General features: G+C 43.3%; 1 protein-coding gene across 1 annotated transcript; it reads right to left on the bottom strand.

Annotated features, from left to right (window-relative positions):
• Positions 206-15,761, bottom strand: DCAF7 (DDB1 and CUL4 associated factor 7). Its single transcript, XM_021377794.1, has 7 exons — positions 15,320-15,761; positions 9,910-10,068; positions 9,343-9,454; positions 8,846-8,964; positions 8,009-8,218; positions 7,309-7,426; positions 206-6,758 (listed from the first exon to the last, which is right to left on the bottom strand). Exons 1-7 carry the CDS (start codon positions 15,455-15,457, stop codon positions 6,586-6,588), a joined length of 1,029 nt encoding a protein of 342 aa, XP_021233469.1. The 5' UTR covers positions 15,458-15,761; the 3' UTR covers positions 206-6,585.

Genomic DNA, 16,785 nt, shown 5'->3' with positions numbered 1-16,785 from the left:
AGCTAGAACAAGCAGGTTAGTTTGGGTATTAGTAGGATGAGAGTTATACAAAATTGCAGCAGTGTTGTAAAGCAGAGCCAGGATGAAGCAGTCACCCTACCTTTCTCAGCAGTGAACTTGAACCAGGCTTTGTGCATCCTGCGAGAAGCATCTCCCTGCCAGCCCCACGGGTACCAGGTTTGACTCACCACACAGTGAACTGCAGTCAATCTACAAATGTTCCATTTTTATTACAAAGTATGAAAGGCAGAAAATACTGTACCTAATACACAGGAGGCTGAAACTTAGAAAGAAGGTTAAAAAATCTGAATAAAACTACATAGGAAGCAGGAAATAGCATAAAAGGGTGCAACATTCCACTTTCAAGCGATTTCAGAAAATTGCCTTCAAATTTACAGAGTTTCAACAACACGGTTCCATGACTCGGGTGTTAAAATCCATTGTAACAAAACCTTTTGTATTTTCTCCATAAAAATAAAGGAGTAGAGACACTGCAGTTATCCATGTCAACAACATACGTCTGTTGGATAGCAGGATACTAGGATTCCTCTAGGACAGTATAGTAGCAAAGTTGCAAATCTCAACGTGGAAGGGGAGGAAAGGAGGACAGAAGTAAAACTACTATTGCTTCAGCATATTTTAGTGAGAACAAGAAGTCAGGAATTTCATATGAACGTTTGTACAATCATGCTACAAAGATTACACCTTCAGGAAATTACCACAACGGGACTGTGAATGGAAAGAGCAGAAGGGAAGAAACACACAAAAGTAAACAGCTCCTACTGACTATCAGTAACAAAAATGCTTCGGCGCAACAGATTTAAATTACATTTTACACGGCTAGCAACCCAAGTTTAAAAAAAAGCTTGTTTTTAAATAGTAAATTTCAGAATTCATGTTCATCAGGTCGTCCAAAAGAAAAGCAACGCATTGCCTCACAGCTGCACTATGACTCTTTCCTTCACTGGTTCTCACATTTCTGCCTTTGTTCAGGTTTGGCAGACCCAACCGTTACCTCGAACAGAGACCCAAGAGCCCCATGTTTTACTACCAGGAAAGCAAACTCCAAGGGATGTTGACTTGTAGCTATCAGTGAGAGCTGCACCATGGGCTCACAGTTACCCTGGGCAGCAATGGTTTTCAGGAAATAATCTATTTTTTATTTTTTTTTACATTTTCTGAAGAGGGATAAACTGAATGGAAGCCGTATGGATTTCTTTTCTTTTTTACAAATCATGAGTAAAAAGATTCTAGCTTGATGCTGAGTATCAAAGGCTGCACAAAAGGGCACCGAGATACTTGGCAAAGTTGTCTTCTGAAATTAGACAGCAGCGAGCACGTTTCACAAATGCCTTTGCCTCTGGAGTCTGCCATGAGCATCTGGTAAGTGGTTTTTAGGTGCATTTTTAATTGTTCCTGCTTTTTTAGTGCTGGTGAATGGTGCTGCTAAGAAGTTCTGGAGATCTCCTGAAAGAAGAGTCAGGGGCAGGCTACACTCCCAATATCCTCAACAATAAAACATTTCTGACTCTTCTCAGGTAAGCAGGGGAAAATACAGCTGCCTCTCTAAGCAAGCATGAGAAAGTGCTCTTTAAGTGCCACATACAAATAAATCTTGACCTCTGCAAAAGTCAAGAGAAACAGGGACCACAACTGACAGTATCTTGCCCATTCTAGAACAGGCTTTGAAAACCTCAATCGAAATGTCCATTGTACAATAAATACAGTCCTGCTCTGGAACATTGCTCCTCAAAGCAGAAAGCAGTAAGCACGTACCAGAGATAACCTGTGTTAACTGGCTGGATAACACAGCGTGGACCACTTTGCCAACCAGCAATGGGAAGACAAACCATTTCAGTATGTTGATGGAACCAGAACTTCTGCAACGTACTGAGCCAACAGCTTACCCCTGCAGTCACTGATCCTTCTACGGATGTCCTGGAAGAGTCAGAGCACCATTAAACACAGGGAACCCACAGGCTCAAGAATCTAGGTTGTGTCAATTTACCACCAGCAGCAATTGTTCTATCATAAAAATAAGTTACTCCAAGAATCCATTTACATCTGTACACAACTAATCTGCCACCACTGCCATCATTCCCAAACTCAAGGAGGATTTCCAGACACTGCCAAGCTCCTAAGCAAAGCGAAAGGGTGACAAGCAGCACTAAATTACAAGTTGCCTTGTAAGGTTGTGCCACTCTCTAACTAGAGAGCTTCAGTTTAACATTAACAGTATTGTCAAGTGCTCATGGTTTTGGTGTTCAGTAGAAACAGATAAGGGCCCACTAGACACTGACAACCACAGCCAGTTTAGGACTGCAGTGACTGTTGTATTTAACATTTTATACAAAACACAAACGGCTACCATAAAAAGACTGAGGAAAAGATGACTCTCCTTCTAATCTTACCAAAAATATACTTGTTAAAGTGCCATCTGCAAGAGAACAAAACAGACACACTCAGCTTTTTAATTTACATTTAAATCAAGCACAAGAGCATCTGTGAATTCCAAAATATTGGACTCCTCCCCTCACCTAGTCCCTGGTAGGCAATGATCTATAGTTGAGACTGATGCAGCTTTCTCACTGCGACACCAGGCAAAAATAGACCTTTTTACTATTATCCAGAACATTCAGGAGAGTAATTACAGCTAAGTTTTGAAAGGATCATTAACTTTGACTTATGAGAGGCAATGCCTCCCCTTTTAAGTACATTTCAAGGTTCCGTAAGGAACAACTTGTATTAACAGTCTCCTTTCATATCACACTTTGAAAGCGCCGTATCCTTTCTAAATAGATTGTCAAAGCACTCAAATCCTTGCCTTCTAAATCCCTGCACGCAGAAGTACAAGTCCAGTAGATGCAACTGACCATAGGCCATTTTGACAATTAAGAGTTAGCACACTACACGCGCATTCAACATCCATCTCGTTTGCTGTAGGTTTTCAGCCTCACTAATGAGGTATCACACGACTGAGATCTCCTGGCTGAGAGCCAATACACTAACAGCCAGTTGCCCACACAATAGCAGAAGCCTATGGAAAGCTTGGTTTCAACAGAACACAACCACCAGACAATAGCATATCTGGAATCAATCAACTGAAGTGCTACAGAACTAGGGAAGTCAGAGAAAATTGACATTGCTGTACAAGTATCAAAATCATGTCTGTACCAATCATAGCAAGTTTCTGTTTTTCTAACCTCACTGACACTCATGCTTCTCCTTTCTTGTTACTTCATACTCCGGGGATGTGAAGCAGTTGCTCTGCATCCTATTATTATTCTGCGAGCACAGAATAATAAAAGATCAAACACCAAAGTATTTTTATGCATGAACTTGGAAAAAATGTAATGCTTATGGGGGTTTCTTACCTAACAGAACTGAAAGTTAAGCCAATAAAACGAGCTAAACTGTATCTTCTGATTCACAGGCTACAGGGACAAGTCTCAAGGTTTTATTTTATCTTGCAAATAAAGCTGAACCAGCAAGCAGACAGTCAGCTCGCTGCCACTGCGTCAGCGGGTGCTGGCAGAAGGGCATCCAAGTCTCTCACTTCCTCGCTATATGGAAGTGCCATTTCCACTAGAGAACATCTCACCCATGAGGATTTTCCTATCTTTTTCAGTCATTAACCTTCCAAGTGACTTCTCTGAAAAAGAAGCTATTTTAAGTAGCATTTCCCTGTTCCAAAACAGCCTCTAGTGATCTCAAATGTAATTTCATATGAAGAACGACAACAGATTATGCCCAAAGCAACACGTTACAGATCTGGGAGGTGGCTCAACTGGCTAAACAAAAAGGATACACGCTTTATTTAGAATCCACTGGAGTCTACAAAATTCCTTCACTTGCCTTTGAGTAGTTTGGAATGAGAACTCAATTCCACGAGTGAACTTCAATCAGTTTTATGAATGGAGGGACTGATGCTCGTTGCGTTCATGACAGGATAGTAGTTCTCTAATATGAAATAACCAGGGAGCTTTTGCTAATGATTAGCCTCTCCATTCACAAGCTTTTAACCATCAAAGCACAAGAGATTCTATTCCTAGAGGAACAGACTGTGTTTGCCATTTAGTAAAGTCTATGGAATCTTTTTGCCACTTTATTTTCAACTGAATTAGCTTCTATCTTTTTTAAAGAACAATTCTACAGTTGTTTAAAACAAATCTGCTGCCACGCAGCAGGCATCTTCATCTTTTTATTTTTTATTTTTTACTCATGCCACCCATACAAGGGTGAGACTCTGAAACATGAAGAGGACTTCTGGTAGTTCCCATCATTCCCCAATCCACAAATCAAATTAAAAGCTTGTCCAGCAACAATTCAGCTTGCACTCCAAGCCAAAGTTAAAATCCCTCTCAGTGACACGGGACATTATGCCTACTGTTTGTAATTAAACAGTACATTATAAGTCAGTGGATGTATTTTTATGAGTTTCTAAAGCTGTGAATGTAATTGTATGCCGCTGCTAAGAAAACCCTAATTTTCACTTAATTCTGCATAAGTATTTTACAATTTAAGATGAAGTGCTACTGTATAAAGTTATAAGCCAACTCTCTGGCTAATAATGCTCTGACATCTAGATCAAGTTATCAGTGGAACACACTACTCTCAGCACCATAGCTAGTATGACTAACTGACTGTCAAGCCAAACGAAGCCTGCTGTCAGAAATCCCACAGCTGAGCACAGAATGCCACTGACAAAACACGAGCTTAAACCATTAAAGAGTCCTTGCTCTGATATTAGAAGAGGTGATGCAGTAACGCTGCCCCTAATGAACTGCAAACAGATTCACAAGGCAGTGCAAATTTTCTGAGCTCCATGTCAAGAAGTTATCTAGGCAAGAACATTCTTATGTCCAGAATGACATAAATTTCCAGAGTCCATTCTGTACAGGACAGTGCTTTCTGCATCAGCTTTGCTACTTCCCTGCAATCACTTTTCCCAACTTGCCTTTCCCACATAAGCTAAGAAAACACAAGTTTGCCAGTGCCCTGCTATTTCCAATGCTGCCTGCAGTTGTAGGTGAATATACATCAGGTGCAAAGACAATGCTGATCATCTCTGACACTTCCATCAAAACTCAGCTGGTGTACCCTCACGGACCAGCTACAGTTGTCATGTCCTCATTGGAAGAAGAGTACTGTGGAGCTTTTATCTAAATACCTGCGTCATATTAAGACTTCACTAAAGATTTTTATCTTGTCTAATCCACTCAGCTTTGATTACAACGTATTACTGTAGAGCATTCCACTATTCAAAACAGAAACAGACGCCCTTGGATGCATCTCAAATAGACACAAGGATGACAAGTACTAAACTACAGCCTCTGTGGCACTGTTTCTTTCATTCGAAATCTGTCTTCTGTGTGTTACATTAGGGAATAATTTCTTTCAGAGAAACAGCTTTCACTTGGATAGTGGACGAGTTCTTCCAACTCATCTCGCTCATTCAACAAGACCTGACAGAACAAAGCAAATACATTTAGGAAAAAAGTGTACTCCTTTCAAGAACTCCCAGGAACACAGAACAAATGCAAAGAAGCTCCATGGTACAGGTTAACCACAAGATCTTGCTTGTATTATTTGCCAATCAAGCAAGCTACAAAGTGTGAAACCATTTTATTTTGGTTCAGATAGTAAGCCCTCTAAGGGGAAATCATTTCATTGGAAACGTCAATCCAGAGTCCATTACAAATAACATTTTTTTCTGAAGTCATTTCCCTCAGAGGGAGCTCAACTCATGCAAGTACCTTCTTTCTGAAACCCATTTCCATTCTGTTAGCTAACACAACTGCAGCAGACACACAGTAAATTCAGTTATAATTTAAAAATAAGGCCTACCATAGTAGCAACTGCCTCTAGCATCAGAAAAGTGTAAAGAAATTGTGCAACAAGTACTTGTACTTCACAGCACCAGGTAACCAGGTATTGAGAGCCAAGGCAACAGTTAGTTCTGGCAGGCCTTTACTGCCAGGGAGCCTGCAGTGTTATTGTGATTTGTATCAACAAAGATATCCTGCTTTGGGTATATGGAAGTGGATCACATATCAAAAGTAAGAATTCGGGAGAAAAGCCTTACTCAATAGAAAGTTAGCCCAATATATAAAAAACATACAAATGTTTCAACAGTTTTGAGGCAGCAACAACAGGAATGATAAAGATTCCTGCCAAGGTGGCTGTTAACATTACCATCTTTTTCCCCACCTTGTTTTGCACTTGCATCTGTTAAACTAGCTAGATGTGCCGCCCCGGCTAGCTGACAAACACTTGGACATATGCAGCAACTTAAAGCCTGCAAGCTTATTAACACAGTCAACAAACAAATATACAGAACTTTAACTGAGGAAAAAAAAAAAAAAAAGAAAACCAGAACCCGAAAGGTCCAAGAGGCTCAGCATGTCTCTGCATTTTAGAGTCCTGGAGAGACAGGAGACACCTGCCATTGATTCTTGTAACAGTTTCTTGGAACAGTAGATGCAAAGCAACAACAGATACTGGCCACTTGACTTGTGTTGTTCTTACTTTAGAGGGGTGGGGAAGTTATACAGCCCTGCCTCAATTTGGCATGAAGCAGCAGTGTTACACTCTCAAAATTTCCAGGCAGTTGTTGTAGCAGATAGCTATCCAGTCTGGCTGAGTTGATGCCCACTGTACATTGTTGATTTCTCCCTCTGCTGTATAGGCCAAGATAGGGTCCTCAATGGCACGAGGCATTTGCTGGATGTCCCAGATGAGAGCCTGATGGTCATCCGCTACAAAAGAAAACAAAATCCTAAGTAAGATCAACGTGTAACAAGATTTCCATAGGTAGCTACTAAAAGGGGTGCAGTAAAAGAAGCTAGCTCGAATACAGCTCTTGCAGTTCAGACAAGAAATCAAGACAGATACAGTGATAGAACTGTTCTCCAAGAAAAACCTGTACACATCTGCAGATAATTATGTCATACAAAGTTAAAAACACAACTGGTGGAACTCAGATAAAGCGAAAACATTTGAGAACTAGATTGCAAAAAAAGTTAAGCAGAGTTGAAGTAATATAGCTTAGCCAAAGGGGATGCACAGTTAGGGCACTAGGCTCACTACTTTCACCCAATAAACCCTAGTAGGTGTCTATTTCCATAAAGATGTTAGGAAAGTCACTATCAAAGTGCTGTAAACTGCAAATAATCTTTAGCAAAAAGGCAGGATGAGAACTGCATTGATTTCTGGGAAGAGAGGATTTTGCAAGTGTAATGAAAGACCCCCAGAGATTCACCAACAGAGACAGTGAGAGACTGATCAAGAATCTCTTTCCACACTTACCTGCTGTGCAAATATGGCAGGAAGAATGAGGTGCCCAAGCAATTCCATTTACGCATGCTCTGTGGTTGTTTAACCTGGCAACAGGAGTGCAGGGAACTCTGACATCTAGAATCACAACCTTCAGAAACAAAAATCAAACCAAGTTAATAACTTGTATTTCCACCCCCCCTTCCCTTCCAGAAAACAGAAAGTTTTGAATTAAGGTATTAAATACCTTCCTAAAGGATGCATTTGGCAAGCTCACAGTGTTCTCAAATAATAGTTTCTAGCTGGTCAGCGTGTTATGTGCATCTCAAAAGTAGTCAGACCTCACATAGGAGGCTTGTGAGTTATGAAAAAAATGACTCACGCTTCCCTGAAGCAGTACAGGTAAAAATCTAAAGTACGCTGCCTTGTGCACGGAGCTGAGAAAGAACAAGGTGACTAAAATACTTGCACTTATGATTTTATGTGATAGCTGCTGCCCAACTGGCTCACAGAACCCTCAAAAATCAGCTGAAATACATAGAAGGCATAGAGATCTTCAAGTTTGTAATGTCAAACTTACCTCTAGCTCCTACTGAAATTACTGCAATAAGAATTGGCCCTTATCATAACCATGTACTGATACTGCACCCCTCATTTCAAAAAGTAAGTATTAATGACCAAGCCAGCTCCCTCAAATCACCTTGTTCCTTCTGCAGAAGAACTAGTGCCTTACCTCCATGCCATCCATGGCCATCGTGGCAAGATAATTGGGATCCTGCTTATTCCAGCAGAGACGCAGCAATGGATGGTGCTGTGGGTCTTCATAAATTATGGTGCTATGTTCCAGGTGACGGAGGTCAAACATCCTCACCGAGCCATCCGCACCAACCGAAGCGAACATATCTCTCCCACCACCTGCACGGCTAAATGCTATGTCATACACCTGCTCAACACCAAAACAGAGAAATACAACCTCAGTTCTAGTGAGCACACTGCCTCCTACTTTACAGCTAAATGGATTTGCCATACGAACAGCAGAAATAGTAGTAACGTGTTTTTGTCAAACGCTTGAGTTTCCTAGCGAGTTCTTAAGTATTTGCCAAAGGGAGGGGAAAAAAAAATGAGTTGTGTCATTACAGGATTATTCTTTGAAAAGGAACATATTTACTTTCTGGACTCAGATTTTATGTTAAAATGAAGGAATCCTGTAAGCTGTTTACTGCCTTTGATACGTGGTTGATTACAATTCCAGTTTGATGTTTTAACTCATTTTTCAAAAATATTCTGTAGCATAATCTTGTAGAAACCAACATATTCTCAAGTTGAGATTCTATGTTGAGAAGCAGAGTAGGTCTGATAGCCAACTGAACAGCTTTAATTAGTTTGTAATACATTAAAACTGCACCTTACCCATAATTAATGTATGTAAAACCCATACATCTTAATTTTAGACCATTAGACTTTTGAACAATCAGATTTCTCAAGAAAAACGGGGAAAACAAAAGATCTGTTCTTTTACTGCTTGAAGAAAAAAAAAAGTGCAATGTAAACAACCAAAAATATCCATCACCTCTTTGTCATGTGCAATAAGCTGGGTCTTGACATGGCCAGAGACCAGATTTACTCTTCCCAGAACCTGTCCTGTCTCCAGACCCCAAATAGTGCAGGTTGTGTCAATGCTAGAAGTACCTGAAATAAAAGCACTTATTTTAGGAAAACAACAGTAAAATTCTCACAAATTACACTAATGCACTAAGTGGTAATAGTTTCTGACATCTACAGAGCAAAACAGCTACAAGAACAGCATACAATTAAAGTGAAGAATGTAAGGCAGTCTATCATGCATTTAAATAACCCAAACCTTTTAGCTGCAGCTATGGTCTTTCACACAGGTATAGAGTGTAAATAGCTTATGTCTACCTCCATCTGTGTGGAAGATGCAGGTCTGGGATGAACTTCTCCATCCCTTAAGCCTTGAGTCAAAACCAAAAAGAACCAAACATAATCACACTGGGGCTTCGCCAGACTTAATTCAAGAGTGTGTCTTTTTCATTTTGTCAGTCTCACCAAGGAGGTAAGGATCCACTTCGTTCCAATCAAATGATGTTAGTGGAGCACAGAAATCAGAGTTCTTGTTATTGTTCAGCAAACACTCCAGCCGGGTTTCTGTTTCACCCACCTTTAGAAAAAGCAAAACATCTGACTGGAATAGCATCATCACATGACTGGCTCCACTTGCCCTTCCAACACATAAGGTACTAATCCCAACACACAAGGTATTAATCCCAGGTTTCTATCCGCTCAGCTTTACAACTTAAAACTCTGGAAAACACAATCACCACCTCTATCTTCAATGAGGTGATTCAAACAGCAACTGTCATCATACATCTGCTTCTCGTATAGCCTTCATATTTCATAACATCATTACTGCCGTTAAAAAAACCCAGTAAGTTATCAAGTGCTCTGACTTCATTTTATGTCTTAACCTTCACACCGCAGCAAGTGCAAAGCATCCTGGAAGGACAGTGAAAAATCTGGTCTCGAGTGAAAATGAGATCAACGTGCAACACAGCTAATATCACCATTCTTCTTTCCCCAGGGAGAATTTAGAAGCACAGAACAGAATTTACTCACTCTCCACACACGCAGATAGTCACCACTGGTTGCCAGCAGGTCTGGATACACTCCCTTGGTGTCTGGGATCCACATGAGCTTTGTGGTGGGGTAAGGGTGATCAAAGGTGTTCCTGCAGATGAACTCTGAACTCTCTTCATCCAAACCAACAAGCTGTACCTGTACGAAGCCGTATTTAAAAGAAAGGATTTTTATCAAAATAATAATATATAATTACAACATTAAGATGGAGTGCATTTCAGAGGGATGCCTTTTGTAACCTCAAGGACAATTTAAAAAGACCATCACGTCAGTGGAATGAGAAATATTTAAAGCTCTGCTTACATGCCTCAGCTAGGAATCAAAGTGAAGTACACGTAATCACCACACTGCTTTACTTTGAAGAGATGATCTTAAGTGAAGCAAAATCCAATCTCCTAAAGGATTAAAGACCACCCTTCTATTTTCCCCTGGCTGCAAAGCCTTGTTTAAATGATAAACTGTGCAAGCATTATTCCAACTCATCTTCAACTGAACTGATGCTGTCAGTGATGCTTCAGAGAGCCAGACAAGCCATGGCTTGCATAACAACCAACAATTAAAGCCCGTATCATTGTGCTCTTAGCTATAACCCTGCAGACTGCAACAGGTCACCATCAGCCAGCTACCAAGCTGTTCTCAATACCACATTAACTAATGCATTCTGTCACAATAGCACAAAACTAAAACACAGATTACTTCCACTCCAGAGTCAGAAAGTAAATAGCATTCAAACTTGAAAAATGGAGGGGGAAGAGACAATGTTTACGTAATTATTCAAGTGTTTTGTGAGAGAGGGACCAAGAACGGAGGTCTGCTGCCAGATTTTATGCAGCTGATCTCCAAATTAGGTGTTTGTTTTCTTTGCAGAGTAACGTGATAACGCCCTGTTGTGAAAGTAAAGCAAGACACAGCAGACAAGAAACCATCTCCACATTGCTTGGGTATGACAACACCTGAAGTAATGCTTGAAGTCCCAGACATTATGTTATTAGAAAAATATTGACATGTCAGAAAGCGTTCAGAGAACAACGTGGGCTGGGAGGACACGTTTACCCTAGCAGTGACTGCAAGACCTAAACAGGTTGAGAGCCCCACTGTGTTAAATGCTGCCCAAACACAAACAGTAAGAGGACAACTCACTACAATTAGTTTGCAAGCTGCTCATGGTAGGAACTTCCTAATACTTTCCACACAGCAGCTTCCTCCTGGAGACTGTGGCTTAATAGACTTATTCTAAGATGTTTATCTGGACAATACCTGAATATTCTCCCATAAGCAATCTGGTTAATAAATTATATGTTTAAACTAGTCTGGAAATCTACTGTATCCCCCCCCACCAACACAACAAGAAGTCCTTCAGCAGTCCTTCCCCTGTAACATCAGCAGGTACAAGTCCATTTAGAGATGCTCCTAACAAATGCCAGCCTTCCCCTTATCAAACTGGAGATCCATCCCTTCCACACTGTAACGACCCCTAGAAAACATACAGACTGTTTTTAGAAGCTTAGCTGGATGTCTGCCTTGCACTCTCTTCATAACAGCTACTCCTTATTATTCATCACACTACAACAGGAACCAGCCAAGAGTCTCCCAGCCTTCTGAAGTGACTGACAAAAAGCTTTCTAACTCCTTTAGGGATCAGAAATACTAAGCAGATTTTACAAAGGAAGCAAATTGTCCTTGGTCATAGAAAATCTTGTGGCAAGGTCAGAATCAGAAAACAAGTGACTTCTAATTTCTAATCATTTCTTCTCCTTCGCTTATGCCGTTTTCAGCTCAACATGAGTGTATTACACAGCCATAACCAGAAGCAAATTTAAAGCAGCAGAGAACTCACTTTTGTTGGTGTGAACTGATACACTCATGCACTGTATATTCATGTTTGACCTTCTCTCAGAGGAAGAAAAGCAATCCAACATCTTTCCATCTTTGACATTTTCAAATGCAAGGCCAGGTTAGAAAATAAAAAGCGCATAAGTGACACAAGATCTCTTGGCAACTGCTGACGACCAGTTGTCTGACACTGATTGTCAGACCTGACAGCAGCCTGTGATAATTCTGAGCAGGAGGCATTGGTCTGCCCAGAGACAGAAGCAGAAAAACGTTGCTTGAGTAGTTCTATTCTTTCCTAGCTCAGTATATTCAAAGATCTGATCACATACAACGATTACAGAACCCCTCTCATCCATCCGATTGCGCAGACTGAACACAGGGAGACGGAAATATGGAATTATTTTCAGGATGCTAATTATACACGAGCCCTGTGTCTCCCTCCTGTTGGCAAGGTTTGCTGCCAACTCCAGCACCAAGGAGCGCCTAAGTCTAGGCCAGCTAAGACTGAGGAAAGTAACTGTTAGTCAGCATACAATCTGAACATTCTACATCTACCTGTAACTGATTCTGGTGGGAAAATGAGGGTGTTCAATCTCCACTGGTTTTGCAGTTGTGCTATTACAGTAGCCAGAAATGCTACATAATGATCTGTTTCTCCCACACACCAAGATACACTGCAATTGGAAATGGATTTTCCTATCACAACTGAAACCTTATTAACCTGAGGTTGATTTGCAACACTGCATATGAGTAAAGAAGTGCCTTTAATCAGCATTCATTAACTTCTGACAAAACTCTCTCTTCAACATGATCCAAAAGACATCATTTCACAATTATTTTAGGGTCACGTGCAATCAGACAGCTCTCGCTGCACCATTTAATCTTCAACATTCAATGAATTTTTCTTTGCCAATCCAAACCTTACAGGAAAAAAAAACAAACAACAGCTCCCTGGTCAAACTGCCACACTGAACGCTCTCTGATTTGAGGCATGATGCAGAATAAGGTGACAACGGGGGAAGCACGCAGCCATAACCCAGCAGTCTGCTCCAGCAGTGGCAGCAAACCATGCGCAGCACCGCTTCCTTCTCAAGCAGACTTGAGTTGTGTCTTACAGGCAGACCCTGAATTCAGCCTTTCCTTGTTTTCCACAGATCATTACTGATCCACAAAGCCTGCAGGAGCCTGCAGCACAGCATTCACAGCGGAACTTACGAACACCTCAGTTCCCTCCCATTTTATGCCTGTGATCCATGAGACATTCTGAAGCCTGACAGCACTTTGCTGATTCGAGAAGCTCAGGAAAACCTGGCCTAAATAATTTTAGTCCTTTCCCCTGGGGCAGTCATCTCTCTTTCTGCACCAGTGATTTGACCAGCACGGGCGTAGGAGTCGAAACAAAACTCTTTTGGGGTTCAAAGAGATCTTGGCAGTCAGCTTTCTTGAATGCCACACAGCTTGTTAGCGGGAGAGCTGACAGAGGTTGGAAGAGTCTGGGAGCAGCAGTAAGTTGTGGCTTGGCAGCTGACTGAATCCCCCCAAAACAGAGGTGTGAACAGCCATTTTATGTGTGCAACCGTAAGTACTTCAAGCTCTGGTAATTAATACAGGAACAGAAAAAACTAGAAACTTCTGCTGTAACAATTAGTGCATTAAATCTTTTCTAAGAGCCTTTTAAAAAAGCACACAGAAGAGTAATGGGGAAGAGATACAGCCACCTATTTGGTTAGATTTAAAGAAACCTAGAATTGCTCTTCTGAACTGATTTTTATTGCAGCAGGGGGAAGGAAAGAAGTCAGTTATTTAGAACAAAACACTGCAACGACAGAACAGAAATGGCATTGGGAGCTTGTCAAAAGCCTTCAAAGTGCAAAGAGAAAGTTACAGTGGAAGCGAGCTTCCATTATCTCTTGCACTTTCCTTTTAGTTGGTGCCACTTGCACTTCTATGTGTATTTTGATGTCACAAGTTGGCAGCAAAAAACAGAAGTACAGAAGGCTGCACTGAAAGCACGGTGAAAAACATCAAACAAAAAAGGCCACACAACCCTCCCTCCCCGCTCTTTGAATTATCAGAGGTGTGGCAAAATGTCTCAGCAAAGTGAAGCTCGTGTTTCTCTGTATTTATTGTACTAATTTAATTTTTAATGACACATCTTCACTTTTGTAGCAGCAGCATCCAGGCTGGCATCTCATTCTCTACAATTACTTCCCTGCTTTATACACTAATTAAATCTCATAACATTTGGTGCTTATATAGACTTTTAGTCAATAGAATAGCTATTCCTGAAGCACAGCAACCAAGAGAAACTCTGGGGAGTATTTACAAACAGCTGGAATTTACACAGCCCCACACAATTTCTGTTTGCAACAACTGTGAGTGTAAAGTTTTTGGTTTGGGTGCCGTTGTTGCTGTTGGTTTTTTTTTTTTTAATAAAAAGAGTTGCTGACTCAAGTGCCTTTATACTTGAGGCCTGAAATGAAAAGCAGATCTGATTGCACTGTAATTGGGAACAACCCCCAGGGAATGATCCAAACAGAAGGATGTAAAGGCAACAGAAATGTACCCCTAATTAACAAGATCTATCGCTTCTACACACAAATATGTTTAGAAGATTGTTACTTTAGGTTCTTAGAGTATACACTACAGAAAACATTATCGAGTTAGCCTTTAAACTAATGACAAGTTTGCAAGCTCAGACCTGCCTGGAAAGCAGCCTTCCCAGAACCACAAAGCGCTCACCAGCACGAGGAGACAATTCACGCCTAGCCAGGTCACTGGCTCATGTAGGAGCATCACGTCCAGGGCTGCTGCAAGTGCACTCATTCAGCTCCTGTAAGAGATGCCACCCTCTCCTTACCATCACCTCATCTCAACACACCCTGCACAAAGCACAATCCCCAACACCAACTTCTGATATTATTTTCTCCATTAAGCAGCTTGACAAAGCTACAAAGCACACGTGATATAAACGCACCAAGCTACTTTGGCAACACCATTAGTCCCACACTGACTTCAGGATGCTCTACAGCTATGTCTGTTTTCTCATCTCTTCTCCATTCATGCACATTCATCACATCAGATGAGTGCATTAAAGGCTGTCAAGGAAGGATGGCTCAGGTGTCTGAAGGGATGAGCACCTCTCTGCTACCAGTGTAAGCCTCCCTGCTTAGATCTAGTGAGGAAACACTGAAGACACAACCTCACCACGACAACCAATGAAAGGCAAAGGTACTGACGAATTGGTGGAAGTGGCTTACAGACTTATGAACACAGAGTTCCACAAGAAAGCACCATAAGAAGGGCACGTCGCTAACAGAGTCTCATGCAGCCTGTACACGTACAAACGCGAGTCCTGGCCGTAAGCTTTCTGTCACACAGAATAAAGCCGCATCCACCCGAGCTAGGAAGCCGCCTGAGAAGCAGCAGCAGCACCAGCCACCCCCAGCCCCAATCTCTCGGCCTCCAACAGCTGAGAGCGCGCAGGGCAGCTCCCTGCAGCCCACCCAACCCCTGGGACGGAGGGGGAGATCCCCCCCGCTCGGCCCCTGCCCACCTTGTTGTTGTACTCCTCCACGAAGCTGCCCAGCGCCAGGCGGAACCGCTTGTCCGGCCGCACGCTCCAGTTCATGGCGTACACGGTCCAGGGCGCCTCATATTTGTAGATCTCCTTCCGCTTGCCGTGCAGCGACATGGCTCGGCCGAGGGGGCCCCGCTGGGGCTGAGGGGAGCAGCGGGCTCGGCCGAGGGGGGGGCCCGGGCTGAGCTCGGCGCGAGGCTGATGGGAGAGCTGGGCCCGACCGAGGGATGCGGGATAGCGGAGAGAGCCAAGGGAAAGGGGAGCGAGGCCGGAGAGGCTGCGGGGAGCTGGGGAGGCCGCAGCACGGCACCGCACCCCCAGGCCCGGCTCCAGACCCCGGAGACGGCGAGAGAAGCGCGGAGGCCGTTAACGATTCGGCCCTCCACACAACGGGAGCGGAAGCCACGCGAGTAGTCCCGCCCGCTTCGTGCGGGTTGGCTGCGTTGCTTGTCACTTAGCATCTCGGGCATTCTATTGGATATCTCTCCAGTCTGTTTGGCCCAACTCGGTCTTCCATTGGTCTCTTTGACCTTCATTCCGAAAGAGGGCCCGCCTCCTAGACGGAATAACCTACCGTTGCGTTCGATCCCGCCCGGGAGGGAGGCCACGCTCGTTCTCGGAACTTCATTGGCTCCCAGGGGTCGCAGTGGCGCGAGGCGGGCTCTTGAGCCCTTATTGATAACCGATTGGGTGGAGGCGGTGTCAGTCAACCTGAGCCCAAAGCGGACAAGCCGCTCGGCCTTTCAGTGTTGTCACCAGTTCGAGTCCCGTCTTTTCCAAGTGGCGGATGGGGATAAGCTTGTCTACAATTAGATGAAGTTTAGATATGGGGTTTCATTTCTAATAGCAAGCAACGGCATCGAGGAGTACCTAGAGCTGTGCACTGCTTCTTAGGAAATGCCTGGGCAGGCTGAAGCCCCGTGCCTGGCTCGGGCCCCTCGCGGCGAGACCGATGGAGCCCCGGGACCCAGCTCAGGGGATGGGCACTCCCCCAGCTGCTCGCAAAGGTCCTCGGCAGCCCCGAGCCCTCCTGGCTCTCCGGGCTGGGGCATGGCAGGGGGAGGAGGTGTCCCAGCTGCTGCAAGGAGCTGAAACCTGAGCCGGCCTGGATATAAATAGTGGCTTTGTGGGATAGGGGCTGTGGGTTGAGAGGGGCCCTCTGCCAGAGATCAGCTGGGGAGAGGGAGATCTACGCCTTGCCCGAGGAGGACTCAGTCCTTGCAGCTCTCCGGGTCTCCTTCAGTGGGGGATGGAGATGGGGCTCCTGCAGCTCCAAGGACAAGTGGTGCAATCTCTGCCTGAGGTGTGTTTGCTGAATCGTTTCTTGTACACAGGGGAACAGCAGCGTGCTGGTGGAAGTAAAGAGCTTTTTCTGATAGCTCCCGAGACTGAGCTGTGTCCTATTGGGAAGGGGTTACTTGGTGAAGGCCAACCAGCCCCAT

The sequence above is a fragment of the Numida meleagris genome, chromosome 26, assembly GCF_002078875.1.
Source record: "Numida meleagris isolate 19003 breed g44 Domestic line chromosome 26, NumMel1.0, whole genome shotgun sequence".
In the NCBI taxonomy this organism is placed as follows: domain Eukaryota; kingdom Metazoa; phylum Chordata; class Aves; order Galliformes; family Numididae; genus Numida; species Numida meleagris.
The sequence above is the reverse complement of the archived record's forward strand: the minus strand, read 5'-3'. Positions and strand labels throughout refer to the sequence as shown.

Bases quoted from the DNA above. Each gene is read 5' to 3' on its own strand.
- DCAF7 (XM_021377794.1), bottom strand. From the start codon at position 15,457: ATGTCGCTGCACGGCAAGCGGAAGGAGATCTACAAATATGAGGCGCCC. The intron at 10,069-15,319 runs GTGGGCAGGGGC...GGCTTCGTACAG, and splicing joins TGGAGGAGTACAACAACAAG to GTACAGCTTGTTGGTTTGGA. The intron at 9,455-9,909 runs GTGAGTAAATTC...CTTTTTCTAAAG, and splicing joins ACTATCTGCGTGTGTGGAGA to GTGGGTGAAACAGAAACCCG.